At 38.8% G+C, this 17057-nt stretch overlaps 1 protein-coding gene across 1 annotated transcript; it reads left to right on the top strand.

Moving 5' to 3' along the window:
* The first annotated feature begins 484 nt into the window (after window positions 1–484).
* On the top strand, window positions 485–16390 carry LOC117288985 (neuronal acetylcholine receptor subunit alpha-7-like). Its single transcript, XM_033769864.1, has 9 exons — window positions 485–836; window positions 1470–1654; window positions 2187–2231; window positions 4074–4180; window positions 5878–6088; window positions 7704–7922; window positions 11379–11475; window positions 13575–13751; window positions 15192–16390. Exons 1-9 carry the CDS (start codon window positions 749–751, stop codon window positions 15740–15742), a joined length of 1680 nt encoding a protein of 559 aa, XP_033625755.1. The 5' UTR covers window positions 485–748; the 3' UTR covers window positions 15743–16390.
* Window positions 16391–17057: the final 667 nt, after the last annotated feature.

Here is a 17057-nt window from a genome sequence, read left to right as displayed (position 1 = left end):
TGCCTCCTCGTGCCTCTAATGTTCCTTTCTGATAACAATCCTCATCTGCTTCCAATGAAGTGAAACTAATTATTTTACGTGCATCGATGAATATTTATCATTAAATATCGTTACTATACTCGTCTTCATCAAACAGTTACTAATATTCCACATAATTAACAATACCTACATCCCAAAATCTATTTTTACAACAACTACTGAAGCTTAGCGATGCTTTCTTGATGCAGTAAGACATGTTTGTCCTGTGATGGTAAGAGAAAACCTGATCTAAGATGTATTCGTCCTTCGCGGGTTGCTCAAAGCATGACTTATTGATAGGGGTTGTGTACGCGCCTTTGTCGCCTTGTGGGCTACCGGGCAGTAGTGATGGATGGACACTGATGCAACAGGGCTCTGCTCCTTGGTGGTTGAATCTTCAGGGAGACGAGACCAAATATTATCTCCTCGTCTCGAGGCTCTTTAGTTCAAGGGTGGAGATCGACTGAACAGCCGGAGGTGTTCTCCTGCTTCTCACATCAGCTCGACGGAAGAGTGGTTTCTTCCAGTTTGACGAAAAACCTGCAAGTCTATAAAACTTATCATCTTACTCTTTTGAAGAAACCGTCGTCCGCTGTTGAACACCTATAACATCTTCATATCATTTTGAGCAAAGTGGTATTTTTCCGACTCTAGAAACAGTTTTTGTTGTTGGATTTATATGCAGTTTTAACTCCGGAGTTGTTCCCGTGAGGGTATCGTCAGAGAGATCATGGCGGGTCGATGGAGTACAGGCATCGGTATGACTGGATGGATTGTTTACCTCGGATTGTTGATTTTCACGGAGTGTCAAGTTCCGCGTAAGTATCTTAGAAAAAGTTTTACCCTAATCAAGTTGTTTTTTATTCTCCGTTGAAGAATTTGGTTATAATCTGTTTATTAGCTGCCATGATTTCCAGTTGCGCATCTATTGAGGGTGGTTTGGAGCAGCAACATTAAGCAGCTTTGCAATGTTTAGGTTATTATTTTAAAGTTTATTTTCATCCTTTAATCTTTTTCCATTAAGGTTTATAATATTTGACATCTTTTAAAGTTTTAAAATATTCTTACGCAATGGAGTTTGCCACTTAGAATTGAGTGTGCTGACTTTTTAAAACCCTGTCAAATCTTGGGAAATATTGAACACCTGTCACCAAATATCGTTTTTAAATTGTGTGAGTTCAATGAACAATTTAAAACAAAAATTGTTGGATCTGTGGTTGGCTTACATACATACAACAGAGCATTTGTATGCGCCTTTTCATCAAGATCAAAGCGCTGAAAAGAGAATTCATTCAAATCATATTATTAAAAAAAACACCCAAAACGCCATTTGCTTCGGTGAATGATTCAGTGTAAGGCACGCCAACTTTATATCAACTTTTAACATATTACTTCACGAAATCTAGCTTATAAACTCTTGTTGTTTTCTTAATATTTACCTCTATGTTTAGTTCGATGTTTGAAGAAAAATTGCCTAGGGGATTTGTCCGAAGAGTCCGAAGGACTGCGGGAAGTTGAGTTATTTCGGACCCTTCTAAATGAGTCGGCTTACCCGGAGCACAGCAGACCCTCTAAAAGCCCGTCCATACCAACAGTCGTCAAGTTCGGACTGGAATTGAATGCTGTCATTGATATGGTAATTATTTGTATTAAACAAAAAGATTCCGAGGAATTCTTTTGAACGAAATGCTCGCAATTATTTTGTGCACTTGTGCGATGCCGCAAAAACTGATGGGTTTTATATTTGGTGACGTGTCGTAGCTGAGCAAATAAGAACACTGGACTCGAGCTCTTGTGTTTCTGATCAGCAGAGTGTTGGTTCGAGTCCCGGTCATGGCACTTGTGTACTTAAGCAAGACACATTGCTTCGTCCTTCGGATTGAACGTAAAGCCGTTGGTCCCGTGTGTTGTGTTGTGCAATACACGTAAATGAACCCAGTGCACTTATCGAAAAGAGAAAGGGGGTTCGCCCCGGTGTTCCTGGTCTGATCGGCAGCATATTGTAAACCATCATAGTGCTAGATATTAATTTGTTTCATAATTCAAAACGTAGCCCTTTCATACTTCATCAGATGCAATGAAAGGGACAAGATGCTTAAATCTCAAACAAATAACAGCAACAAATATTTAGGTCTGATTGTTTGTGATTTATTTTGTTTTCTACGTAGGATGAGCCAAGCCAAGTTTTCAAGACACAAGTTTCCCTCATCTTGGTAAGTGTAACTTTCCTTCAACTAAACCATGAGGAGAAAATATTTTTGAAATATCCTTGAAACAGCCTCGCAGAAGCTGACAGGGCATTTACTAAGTGAGCGATGGTTGGTTTTCTAATCTTATCAAATTGTTTTTGTGCTCTTTTTAAGTTTATACATTAATATTATTTTTTTTCTATATAATAGTAATGTTTTTCAATGACTTTTTTGTAAACTGTGCATTTCGGCTTTTTAGCCGCTGTATTGCAGTGTTTTAATAAATAAACCATGAATAAAGAATAATAATAATTTATTTTGCATAAGACACGTCTAAGCACCGGACGGCAATGTGTACCGACGTACATTATTAATTCATTATATTGCGAGCATCATTATTAGTACGCGTGACGCATCAATGGTGTCCCAGCCACACTCTTAAGTCACTACTAGAAAGTGCTTCCCCATCAACTTGGTGAACTGGAATTAATGACGTGTCTGCGTAACTGTTAATAAGGTGTGGAAATAGCAAGCCGACTCCAGGCAACTAACCTGCACCCATTGAACCGAAAGCTAAATAGTTTGACATCAACAAACTCTACAAGAGTTAATTCACATTTTCTGTCTCATTATGATTAGATGAACGCATAACAGGCTGTATACTATTTAGATATTTTCAACAATTAAATAATTTGAAAATGACATTGTAAAATACACCTTTATTTCATCTTTTCGTATGCAAGAATCGAGCTTGCGCGTTGTTAAACTGCAATACTGCCCTCTATTGAAATAAACTGGGTCCAATTTCATAATATTATTATTGCTTAACATTTTTTTCTGGAGAGCAGAATTAGCAATACACCAGTCAAAATTGTATGACATAGTATCTAATTCTGGTAAGCATAATTGCGTTGTGCTTAGCTACTTTTTGTGCTCCAACGGATCTATTAAATTGGGCACTGGCTTAAAGGGATGCAGGACGCCCACAGTACTGTCCGAACCTATAATAGGCACTTTCCAAACTGTGACTTTGGCATGGGTTCCAGGCTTAGGCTTCGTAAGTTAAGTTTGAAAGCGTGTTCATTTGTTACGGGCTTCAAACAACCAGACAGAGCTTATGCCTGAACCTGCGCCCAAACCGTTTTTCGAAAAGGGTCATATGACTTGAAAATCTTCAGGAGTTAGTCTAAAAAAGTTAAATTCAAAACCGAGAATGGCAGGTAAAGACAGTCTGGTCCCTTTCATGATATGGGATAAGAACTGTTTTTGTCACTGTTATAAACAGGATACTCGACACAGATGATGATTTGGCTAAATGGATTCTACTTAGAATAATTTAAAATGATCATCTCACGTAGTAACAAGGTACTGACTCTCTCAAGGCCAAGTTAGATCATCTCGTCCCAAGGAAATCTACCCACCGGAGATTCCGCCTCCCTTGGGAAATTAACAAGCACTGAATGTTTAAAGATGATTAAAAAGAGGGTGATATCGTGGAATGTGTACACAGTTTGCCGTTTGGGGGAGGGGACACAGAATCTCCCGGGGTGGGGGGGGGGGGGCACAGAATCTCCTGCCACACCTCTACCGGAATCAGCCAAAGCTGCTCATTAACAACTTAGTACATCTGTTCATGCGTGTTTACTGTTTTGTTGTCATTTAGCCTTCGATTCGAGAAAGACTCCGGTTGCAATAGGGGTCGAAATATCAGGCCATGAACAGTTTGTGTATACTAATATTATATAGCTTTATGTGTATACCTTACGTAGGTGTTTTTTTGGTAAACAGTTTAGAACAGCTAATTTCTATTAATTCATCTTTTTGCCACGAACTTTAAACACCGCCCTCTGTGGATGAACATTTCAGAGTTGGACAGACAGTTATTTGACTTGGAACCAGAATTACTATGGCGTGCCTGAGGTTAGGATACCGTCATCGAAAATGTGGATGCCGGATGTAACGCTCCTAAATAGGTGAGAATTTGTTGCACTTTTGGTGCTCCATACGTGGTAAGGCGCATCTCCTCTCGTTGTCTCCAATGTATTCTGGGAATTTCAAGAATTCTTAAAGGATTTGTGGGAGGGGTACTTAAAGGCAGTGGACACTATTGGTAATTACTCAAAATAATTATAAGAATCAAACCTATCTTGATTACTAGTAATGGGGAGAGGTTAATAGTATAAAACATTGTGAGAAACAGCTCCATCTGAAGTGACGTAATTTCGAGAAAGAAGTAATTTTCCACGAATTTGATTTCGAGACCTCAGATTTAGTATTTGAGGTCTCGAAATCAAGCATCTGAAAGCACACACCTTTGTGTGACCATGGTGCGACAAGGTTTTTTTCTTTCATTAATATCGACGACCGATTGAGCTCAAATTTTCACAGGTTTATTATTTCATGCATATGTTGAGATACACCAACAGTGAAGACTGGTCTTTGACAATTACCAATAGTGTCCAGTGTCTTTAAGATTGGAAGAGTGTCCAATAGAGAATAAGGAACATTGGTGTGGACGGGCTACTCCTAGAACTATGAGATTCGTTCCGCTACCGTCTCCATAGCGGAACGAACCTATAGTTCCAGGAGTAGGGAGGGGGCCCCCCTTTGCCACATAAGAATGTCGATTTCAGGTCGTGGCATCGAAGATAACGTTGAAGATGACAATGATGTCTGGGATAGATGGCAGATTTTCTTCTTGTGGCCCCTTACCAAGAATGGCAGATTGGAAGATGCCATCCATCCTGAGATCGCATGTTCAAATCCCATTCATTTCATTTGTTTTTCTTTGTTCACCCAAAAAATAAATTTAGTATTTTTTTTGCAGTTATTATCCGGGCCGTGTCACAAAGGCAATCGACTCCAGTCAATCACCACAAGCGAAACTCGCATTTAAATTTTCTCTGACACAAAGATAAATTTGTCTCTTATAATACATTTTCATTCAGCTCAGTTTGATGCTTGTAAACCTTAACTCGATAGATGGCAAATCGGAAGATGCCCTGAAGTACTGCATCTCTTTGGAACATTTTGCCTGGTGCATGTGTTTCTCCACCCTACAATCTAGACTGTTTAAATCAATTCCTACCTTCAGCTCTCCCTGAGCTTTTTTCATATTCAATAATTGTCTTCTTGTAGCCTTTTACCAAGAGTGGTTTTTAGCCTTGTTTGGGAATAAAATTATTCCAGATTGGAAATTCTGTTAGGACTTTTTGTTTAAAACCAGCCTAAGCTGTCAGAGTGAATTGTCAATATCAGCCCATTCTTCGACAATATTTTAAAGTTTTCATTTAGATACTGATAACCATATAGAAACTTACTCGATGAAGAGCACGAAAGAGCTGTTGATATTATAAAACATTGTAAGAAACGACTCCCTCTGAAGTAACGTATTTTTGAAGAAAGATGCAACATTTTCGATATGACAAAGGCTTCAGGCATGAAAGAAATGATTGAATAAAAGAAATGGATGAATGAATGAAGCATTTCTTATATAGGCCTCTGAAGTGTTTTTTGTTCATTATTGTCTTGCAACTTCAGTGACCAATTGAGCCCAAACTTTCACAGGTTTATTATTCCATGTACGTGTTGGAATACACCAAGTGAGGGTACTGGTCTTTTACAATTACCAAGAATTTTAAAACTAATTGTTTGATTTTGACTTATTCAGTGCGGACAGCGCTAACTTCATGTTGGAGAACCGTCTTGTGCGCGTCAAACCTAGCGGTGAGACGGAATGGCGAGCCTTCATTGTCTTGACAAGTTTCTGCAAGATCAATTTCTCATTCTTCCCCTATGATGAGCAGACATGTCTGCTGAGGTTCAGGGCCTGGACCTATACCATAGAGCATGTCATCTTCGCACTTGGATCTGAGTTCAATGTGATTACTTTAAAGTTAATCTCGATTTTGCCGCTTCCTGGTTTGTATCGTAAACGTGGTTGTGGTCTTTGGTTACGGCAGTTAAAACCTGAATGGCAAGTCTTTCTGCCCCAACAGTATTGTAAAATATAGCGAGACAGCCAAAATGCCACAGAAAGCTCCGTCGGTAGAGCGCTGGCACATTGTTCCTGAGAAAGCAGGCTCAAATCCCGTTCTTTGTTTTCTTTCTTCACCTAAACAATTTATTACTCCTCTGAATTAGTTATCCGGGTCGTGTCACGTGTAGGAAAATTAAAGGCAACCGATTCCAGGCAATTGCCATAAACAAAACAAACTCTTACATTTCAGTTTTATCGGACACAAAGATTGTCTCGTACGCTACATTTGTATTCAACTCAGTTTTGTACCTATAAAGCCCTTTTCACACGGCCAAAATGTAGCCAGAACCCTTGCTACAAAATGTATTGTTTAATTGTTATCACCATGCGTGACTGATTTTGTGAGCTTTCACACTGCAAAGTTAAAAGACTAACAACCCTTGTGCGACATGAGAGTGATATGACGAATTTCACCTAGGCACTGTTCAATAAACAAGAGTTCCTTTCACACGATGATGTAGCCCACGTCCTAGGTCAAAACGAATTTACGAGGTCCGGACCTCCGACAAAATATTACAATGTTGGACAAGATTTGACAAGGGACCCTGGATACTCCAAAAATTATTGTCCTTTCACACGAGGTGCATTTTGTAAAATCTTACAACCAGCAAGGGACCCTTGCTAAATTGCTCTCGTGTAAAGGGGCTTAAGTTGAATGTAAACATTGTCTCGTATACATTAAGAAAGGTTACAGTAAAATTTGTCAGGAGAGTTTTATAATGGCTTGAATTTTATAGTCAATCAACGAGTGACAAGAGAAACAAACTCAAATCTGCCCTTTCGTAAAATCAATTGAACGCACAGTCTCCACTTGTCAAAACTTGATCAAAAAGAATATTTAAAAATTTTCTTTTTGATCAAGTTGACTCATTTCCAGTTAACTATAATTAAAAAAGAAAACTGGACAGCTTTTAAGTTGTCTAGTTTTCTTCATCGATATGAATGATCTTCTCTACCTTAAAATGAACTGTTGCTCCCTTCGGGACTCTTCCCAAGGCCCCGGGCTCACACATGGGGTGCTGCCGAACTTCGACGCTTCGCGTCAAATCTTCGGACTTTTTCCAGCACCGTGCGGCGGCTACGTCAGTGCCGTCTATAACGTCCCTCTCCGGTAGCCTTTATCGGCCAGATCCAGTGATGTGATTCTCGTGTAGTTGATGTGACAACAAAGGCATTCAAGAGAACAAAGAAACTAAATAATTGAAAATACTTGAATTGTGTTAATGTTAGTTTCCCCCATAAAACAATGTTTTCTTCTTAATTGAGTTCGGCCTGTACACATTGAAACCGATTTAAAAAGAGTCTGGAAAAAACTATATATGAATCATGGTGTCTGTATAACAAGGAACAGATCTTTTAGTAAGCGTAAACTTGATTGGGACAAGAACCACCAGCACCCTAACTCGACTCAAAGGTCCCCGGTGCTTTTGATCATTTCTCCCCCGTTCCCTCACCAGGCCGACGACGCTGAAGAGCACGGGGAGTGGCACATCGTCAACATGGAGAGGAACATCACCGAGACGATCGAGGACCATGGGAACTTCAGTGATATCACGGTTGCCATCTCACTGAGTCGAAGGCCACAGTTCTATGTCATGAACATCATTGTACCATGTCTCATCATTTATTGCCTGACGCTCTTCAGTTTCTGCCTGCCTTGTGACTCGGGCGAGAAGGTGAGAAAAGTCAATACAAATGTTAAAAACAACCAAAGAACAGCAACACCACAAAAGATCAACTGGACACAATTAAACATCCTTTATGCGTAATTATTTATACCAAAACTTTAAGAATTTGAGGTGAGACAAAAACATCTGATCGTACCAACCCCAACAATTAGCAGCCTGCCTTGTGATTCCGGCGAAAAGGTGAGGACAAATCAATAAAAATGGCTGTTCTATGATTCCCTATACAAAAGATAAAACCAACCAAAGAACAGCAACACCACAAATGATCAACTGGACACAATTAAACATCCTTTTTGCGTTATTATTTATACAAAAACTTTAAGAATTTGAGGTGAGACAAAAACATCTGATCGCACCAACCCCAACAAAGCGGTTTCTGCCTGCCTTGTGACTCCGGCGCAAAGGTGAGGAAAAATCAATAAAAATGGCTGTTCTGTGATTCCCTATATACAAAGGATAAAAACAACCAAAGAACAGCAACAACACAAAAGATCAACTGGACACAATTAAACATTCTCTTGTAATTATTTATACCTAAACTTCAAGAAGGTGAGGTGAGAACAATTTATGAATACAGCTGATCGTGTACAAACCCGCACAACAGCTGGACACAACTAAAGAACAAAAACAGACATTAACAGCTGGACAAAAACATCTCCATGTAAATTATACCACAATTTCAAGAATTTCATGTACGGTTTTCTTGTATTATTCCTTTAAAAAATGCAAATCGTCAAATAACAATCTGAGATACAACCTACGGTAAGTTGAACCCTAAATTTCTAAGATTATTGAGTTGAAAATGGTTGAAAATGAGTTGACAACATTTTTTATGATGATCGCTTCAATCTCAAAACTACGAGTTTGTAATGATAATGAACGAAGAAGGGAACCACAAACCTTTAAAGATGTTCTTTGTTTCTCTTTAGTCAGACTAAAATACTATTTTTGACGATTTTCTTGTAAAGTTGTGAATATTAATACTCAAAAGACTCAACGGCTTAATTTGTTACCAGTCTACGTTTTCCGGTGATTATGATACAGGTATGAAATCCCAATGAATGGTCGTTGGTTATTTTGTTGTTGACGAATTGTGTAAAATGGTGTCGTTTCATAGAGCTTTTTATGCTTAAATCGTACAATCAAATGAAAATTAAAAATTTACTAATCAACAAAATTTAAAACATATTTCATCAGCGTCTTATTGCAAATAATAATAGTGAGTAAGTAGAAATCACAAAGGTAATTTCTACTACAAAGAACAAAAAATTAGTCAAACTTCATCTTCATTCTCATGCTTCGAATTTACTGGGAATTTTTCCCCTATACAGTAGCTCTCAAATTACTTAAACGAAATAGATGATTCTGGTTAATTAAACACAATATCATTTTTGGTTTCGACAGGTATAAATAATCCCACAATTTCCTGGCCACCCGAAACAGGAACCAGTATAACTCGGTTTATTCTCAAGGAAATACTCCAGTAAATTGAACAACCGAAAAATGTAAAATGAATAAATACGAAACTGGGAGTGAAGGGTTGGTTTTGAGATAAGAGAAGTTGGGACAATAAAAGGTAAGTTTCGGGAGGTGATCTGAGTGAATTTATCTCCATTTATGGACATTCTCTTTCCTCGCGTGCCAGGTACGTTTGACTTGCGACCAATGAAAACATAAGTCAATATTTTTTAAAGTCCCGGACGAAATGACAAGTTGTCGATTATGCAAACAATGAATTTATGATGGTTTACTTTAGTGGTGGAACAACAAAAGGGTGAGGTTTCTTTTTAAAGAACAACTGAATAGGATTTTAACTGGATATCAATTATTGTTTTTATAACTCCATTACTTTTTATGCATGCAGTCGATTCGTATTCAGCAGATGTTTTATTGCTAGTATCCAAAAAGATGATTTGTTTTAGAATATAATAGTTATTTTTCTAGGACACTTCTTCGATGACTCATAAATTACGATTGAATTACAAATGTGCCACCAGTGTCCGACCTGGTTCTCTTATAAGGATGTTTTTTTTAAGCGCGAGACCAGACTTTCTGCTGGTTGTCACTCATTGCTGAACTGTAGAACAAAGAGCCATTCCAACATACTACATCTCTTTGGAACTCCTTGCCTTGTGCATGTTTCCATCCACCCTACAATCTAGACTGTTTTAAGAGGAACATCAATTCCCACCTTCGGCTCCCCTGAGTTTTGCTAATCTAAAACAACTTCTTCTTGTAGCCTCTTTCCAAGAGTGCATCAACAAAATTATATAAAATGATGAAAGATGTAAACAGTGTAATCATTGTTTTAAATTTAATAAAAAGAAATGAAACATAGTCTAGATTATTGGCTAACAAGTATTTCATTCGTCCCTATTTTGGTTAGTCTTAACTTAAAGTTTTTTAATTATTTACATTCACTCAGGGTGACAAAGTGCATCACGTCATGGAGGTTGTTGCTAGTCATTGCGTGTCATAAGTGTGCGCTTCAGTTTTTTGCTTGCTCACGTACAAGCTCCAGTCAATCTTTATTTGTGTTAAATTTGAAGTGTTGAAAAAGAATAGAATAGAATAGAATAGAATAGAATAGAATAGAATAGAATAGAATAGAATATAGAATAGAATATAGAATAGAATATAGAATAGAATATAGAATAGAATAGAATATAGTCTGACACCTTTTTGTGTAACGAACATTTGCATTCATTAAAACTATTGGAGACAGGGAGCACAACTGAATGTTCTTTTGCAATGTTTATTTAGAGAAAGGGACAAAATGTTTGTTATGCATGCGTGGTTTGGAATCGAAAATGAAGTGTAAACAGGCAGTTTGTACAAAAATAATTACGCTTTCAACTTTCTTAGGTTCACGCCATAAGGGTCGACAAGTTGAAAAGTTCATATCTCAAGCGATGATAATTTCCAAGTATAAACAGAGCAAGGCATTTCCTCTGCTGTATTTCTTTTGTAGATGTCATTTTACGATAAGTAAAGTTTCGAAAAGTAGGATTTTCCAGCTTTCCAGCTATTAAACATACCGATTTTTCTTTAAGCTTGTATTTGATAGTAAAATGCCATGAAACATCAGGCTGTCTACTAAAGGTTATTGACTCTCAAAGAGAGAATTGTGTTTATGTACCCCCCTTTAACAAAGTTTCAGTCGAGCACAGTTTCTTGCCAAATGGATTGTACACTAAATATCGCTGGAGGATGGACCAATGTGTCTTTGTTCAATCACACCTTGCCATGGAACCTATGAACAATTAAAATAAATGCAATTTTGATGTAATATTTCATGGCGTAGTTTTTGTCCGGTACAGAATGCTGATCGAAGTTATGAGAACAAATTTGACATTTTGAGAAAGCTGACCGCGTTTGTCTTTCGAAGGTTTGTTTCACGTGTATTTCTCATTTCCATTTTGATCTGTCTCCTTGTTTGTGTAGATTGGTCTTGGTATCACTATTCTTCTATCACTGACGGTCTTTATGCTCATCAGTGCTGATATGATGCCGCCTACTTCAGATAACTTCCCCCTCATAGGTAAGCTACGGCCACACCCATCCCTTCCTCTCTTCGTCTGTGAATCAGGGAGTGGCCCATCGCATGGGATCACCCCTATAGGGCCCACGTCACACAAGGCGACAGGCAACCAGTTCCAGGCAATCCCAAAAAAGAAAGGGTATTCACATTTTATTGTTAATGGGATCATAACTTTGTTTGAAAAAAAACTCATGTGCTACCAAAGTAGTCCTGTAGCCTAAACTGCCGTTGGTTGCCTCCAATCCAACTTGCCTGTAAAAGTTGCCTCGTGTGACAAAAAACCCACAAATTTTTAACTGTGAAAAAAAAGCAAAAATACTGGAACCCAGTGAGAGACTTGTCTCCAAACAACATGGTTTGCGTCTAAAACATTAACTTATTGTCTATATAGTGTAAAACGCAATAACATTTTACAAAGCATTAATGGCCTATTATATGTACACTGCAGAAACGTGGGTGTTAAAATTGAAAAATTTTGCACAAAAAAACACAATTTACGCCATGGAATTTAAAATATAAAACAAATTTCTGCATACAAGAATTACATAGGTGTTATTATTATGTTAATTTTGATTCTTTCACGACCTTTAGTCTTTAAAACTATAATCATCAATTTAGGAAAACAGAGGTTCGTGAACCCTGGCTGTAATTTCCTGATTCATAATTAAAATACGTCACGTTTTCGCCACGTCATGTAAAACAAAGCACCTCAACTCAATCAAGTATCCATTTTAAAAACCAAAACAAACCAAAGTCTATGAACCATCCCTTCCAAAACATGGCAAGGGATATAGTTGACAGAAACCAACCCAAAATCATCCTAAGATAGTTGGGTTTCTAGAATGCTAGTACAAAGGGTTAAAAAAACCGAAAACAAAACTTCAAGTATTTCTTGTTTTGTACCTATTGATGCTGTGTTCAGAAACTATTAGTCAAAGAATAAACAGTAAACTCAAATAAATGTGATGGGAGTTTAGGTTGCGGGTCGGGGCTATAAAACTACCACATAATTTATTCTGCTCATTTCTTCTTTAAAATTAGTTTCTTTTCAACTGGGGGAAACGTCTTTAGCTCCTATAAACTCTGGCACCGAAGACAAACTGGAAATATATGTTATAAGTTTGTGTGTGAAATGTTGGCAGCCATGTTGGATTATACATTGCGTGCGTCATCATTATTGTAGTTCGGCCGTACAAATACATGAACCAAATGTAAGTTCCGTGGTTGCATTAGATTTTATTTCAGCAGAGTTTACATGCTTTGGAGTTGACATAAAGAAATGGATATAATAATATGTTGAATGTATGACTGATATTCTGTTTTAAAGGCAGGGAATACCTTTGGTAATTGTCAAAAACCAGTATTACTGGTGAATCCCAAAACATGCATGGAATAACGATTCTGTGAAAAATTTGACTCAATTGTGGTCCTTGAATTTGCAAGAAAAGTAACAAAAAACCCAATATTGTTGCGTAGAGTTGTGTGCTTTCAGATGCCTGAGAAAGGCGTCATCGTGCCTGAAGCCTTTCTTAGATTCTATTTTTGTGTTAAAATTATTATCACTTCATTAAAACTATACATTACTTTAAAGGGGTCGTTTCCATGTGTGTTAATATCAACAGCGCTGCAGTGCTCTTTACCAAGTTAGTTTTTATTGGTAATTATTTGTGGAGGAATTACCAAAGAATACACTGCCTTTGAATTAGCCTGTGTAAGCCTGTTGGTTTATTACTTGGAGATTAATTTGAATAGATACTTTACGATACAGGATTATTTTTTTTGCAAACATTTTTTCTCTTGTCGCAAGATTAGAAAAACAAACCATGAATTAAACTGCTAGTTTTTAGGAAAATGATAATACTAATTCTAATACATGTGTACCGAGGTCAGCTAATGGTTTACAAATGATCGATCTATCAAATTTGTAAGCTTGATAAATCGTTAATTTTTTGAGTTTGATAAATCGTATTTTTTTTTTCAATTTGATAAATCGTAAACTTGAGAGATAAACAATTTGACGACGGGACTGAATACCCCAAATTGAATTATTTTAACCCAAATTCTGCTTTACAATTTCTCTCTATTCCCCGCTTCTTCAGGGCAATTCTACACTTCTACGATGGTGTTGGTCGCCGCGTCTGTCGGCATGTCAGTCATGGTGCTCAACTTCAACCACAGGCCGCCTTCAGCTCGCCGTGCCCCGGCGTGGATGCGTCGACTGTTGCTTCATTCTCGGTGTTCAAGACTCATTTCTCTGACTGGACGACAATCATTCGGTAAGAATTGTCGTAGCTTTACACTTCAAGGCTTCTTATCAGAGCCAAATTTCATAGCTCTCCTTACCGCGAAATACTTACCGGTCACCATAATCTGCTTACAAGGTTATCGCCAAATAATAATGCCCTATATAGCTTTAATAACCGAAGATGCTCAAAACGTACGCACACGCACACTAATAAACGCCTGAACACGATTAGAGCATACCGATCGAAACGTAGAGTTTTCGGAGCCACCACTGGTTCTTTTCAGAACCACCACTGGTTCTCTCCAGAACCACCACTGGTTCTTTTCAGAACCACCACTGGTTCTCTCCAGAGCCACCACTGGTTCTTTTCAGAACCACCACTGGTTCTCTCCAGAGCCACCACTGGTTCTTTTCAGAACCACCACTGGTTCTCTCCAGAACCACCACTGGTTCTTTTCAGAACCACCACTGGTTCTCTCCAGAACCACCACTGGTTCTCTCCAGAACCACCACTGGTTCTCTCCAGAACCACCACTGGTTCTTTTCAGAGCCACCACTGGTTATTTTCAGAACCACCACTGGTTCTCTCCAGAACCACCACTGGTTCCCTCCAGAGCCACCACTGGTTCTTTTCAGAGCCACCACTGGTTCTTTTCAGAACCACCACTGGTTCTCTCCAGAGCCACCACTGGTTCTCTCCAGAGCCACCACTGGTTCTTTTCAGAGCCACCACTGGTTCTTTTCAGAACCACAACTGGTTCTCTCCAGAGCCACCACTGGTTCTTTTCAGAACCACCACTGGTTCTCTCCAGAACCACCACTGGTTCTTTTCAGAACCACCACTGGTTCTCTCCAGAACCACCACTGATTCTTTTCAGAACCACCATTGGATCTTTTCAGAACCACCACTGGTTCTCTCCAGAACCACCACTGATTCTTTTCAGAACCACCATTGGATCTTTTCAGAACCACCACTGGTTCTCTCCAGAACCACCATTGGATCTTTTCAGAACTACAAAATGTTCTCTTCAGAACCACCACTGGTTCTTTTCAGAACCACCACTGGTTTTTCCACTGGTTCTCTCCAGAACCACGACTGGTTCTTTTCAGAACCATTGCCGGTTCTTCTAAAAACCATCGCCGGCTCATTTCAGAACCACCTTTGATTTTTATCAACATATATTTCTTAACCGGAAGAAGCAAATGTACCTTTCAGAAACTAATCATGTAAGACACCGCATCTTCCATGTCAAGAATGAAGTAGTGATGTCATTTTCGAGACCATAGATGTTCATTTACACTTTGTTTCCATATATGAAGCTATTTTAATTAAATAAAGTGTACATCATTTTGATAATACTTTGAAAAAAGGGCATCACTGGTTTGGAAATTGGCATTATACATTTTAAAGAAAACCACATTTAGAAAAGACCCCCTCCTTCCATCCCATTTTGCTCCCTCCAATATTAAGATATGATGCGTTCGTCAAGTGACAGTAACCCACACAGTGGTGAAGTGACCTACATGCTGTCCCCATCCGCCAAGACCACCAAGTCCAGCTGCCTGTCCGAAGAATATTCAGCCACTGACCACATCCTGACGGACACCCCAAGCCACCAAGATGACAACGGCGGCATTGGGATGGTCAGATACCCATCCAGCCCGAAGCTCGGCCGCAACACAGCTACGCTGGAACGCGGCGAGCAGGAAACCTCCCTGACGAAGAGGACTGACCCGGGCGGTGAATCACCGGGCTCTGCACGGCAGGGGAGGGTAGCTGAGCGGGACGCTAACCCCGTTGGTAACAGCTCGGCCCTTGAGAAGCTTCTGATTAACATCTCCGGGGATTTGAGGAAATTGGTGGTTCGTAAGGAGGCGGATGAAGAGGAGCAGGAGATCGTTGATGAATGGAAGCTTCTTGCTAAAGCAGTGGATAGGATCTGCTTGATCGTCTTCGTTTTATCTTCCCTTATTCTGACTGTTGTCCTTGGGTCTGAAATGATGAGAAGAAATGTTGAGTAAGAGTAGCCACCCATCCTTGTATTAAGCCCTGTGTGCAATACTGAATATAGATATAGTTTTAAAAAGGGACCAGTTTGTTTTTCCTGCCAACCTCGTTTTAGCAATTGATTTGTATAGGAGAAAACAGGGTAGCATTGCGTGAAAAGGTCTTAAAAATTAATGGGTTGGCGATTATCAATAGTATGTTTTGTATTATACCATACCACACTTAGAAATAACGTGAATGGTATGTTTTATGCTGTTCTGAAATTTGTATGGCCCGTTTTTTGCTAGGATTGTTTATTAGTGGCCCTTGTTGTTGTTTCGTGGCCATAATGACCCGAGGGGTACGACCTCTGTGTCGCGCACCATGCCTACATCAATGACATTAACAGTTCAAATTCTCATACCATAAACGGGACCAGGCTGTGTTTCCCTTTCCAGCCTCGGTTTAGTTACATTGGGTCAAAAAGCAGAAAGGCAAGATGGCCGATATTAAAAAAAGGATTCGATCTATATCAAGCACTGCTTGCTACTTCTCGTGGGGTTAGAATCCCTCCGAGGCCGCCGAGAGACAGAAATCATAGATATCACTGTGTCGTATAAATACAGTGCCGGGAGGTGAACCTTAAAGGCACTGGACACTATTGGTAATTACTTAAAATAGATATTAGCATAAAACCTTACTTTGTAACGAGTAATGGGGAGCATTAGTATAAAACAGTTGATAGTATAAAACATTATGAGAAAACGGCTCCCTCTTAAGTAACATAGTTTTCGAGAAAGAAGTCATTTTCCACGGATTTGATTTCGAGACCTCAGAATTAGATTTTCTCAAGCATCTGAAAGCACACAACTTCGTGTGACAAGGGTGTTTTTTCTTTCATTATTATCTCGCAACTTCGACGACCAATTGACACTGAACACTGGACACTATTGGTAATTGTCAAAGACCAGTCTTCTCACTTGGTGTATCTCAACATATGCATAAAATAACAAACCTGTGCAAATTTGAGCGCGATTGGTTGTTGGAGTTGCGAGATAACTATGAAGAAAAGAAAAACACACTTGTCACACAAAGTTGTGTGCTTTCAGATGCTTGATTTCGATACCTCAAATTCTAAATCTGAGTTCACGAAATCAAATTCGTGCCAAATTACTTCTTTCTCGAAAACTACGTCACTTCAGAGGGAGCCGTTTCTCAGAATACGTTATACCATCAACCTCTCCCCATTACTCGTTACCAAGTGAGGTTTTATGATAATAATTATTTTGAGTAATTACCAATAGTGTCCACTGCCTTTAATCATTAGGCTTAGGAAATATTGTTTACATA

The sequence above is a fragment of the Asterias rubens genome, chromosome 4 (assembly GCF_902459465.1).
Source record: "Asterias rubens chromosome 4, eAstRub1.3, whole genome shotgun sequence".
NCBI classification, from domain to species: Eukaryota; Metazoa; Echinodermata; class Asteroidea; order Forcipulatida; family Asteriidae; genus Asterias; species Asterias rubens.
The sequence above is the reverse complement of the archived record's forward strand: the minus strand, read 5'-3'. Positions and strand labels throughout refer to the sequence as shown.

Bases quoted from the DNA above. Each gene is read 5' to 3' on its own strand.
- LOC117288985 (XM_033769864.1), top strand. From the start codon at position 749: ATGGCGGGTCGATGGAGTACAGGCATCGGTATGACTGGATGGATTGTT. The intron at 837-1,469 runs GTAAGTATCTTA...CTCTATGTTTAG, and splicing joins CACGGAGTGTCAAGTTCCGC to TTCGATGTTTGAAGAAAAAT. The intron at 4,181-5,877 runs GTGAGAATTTGT...TGACTTATTCAG, and splicing joins GATGTAACGCTCCTAAATAG to TGCGGACAGCGCTAACTTCA.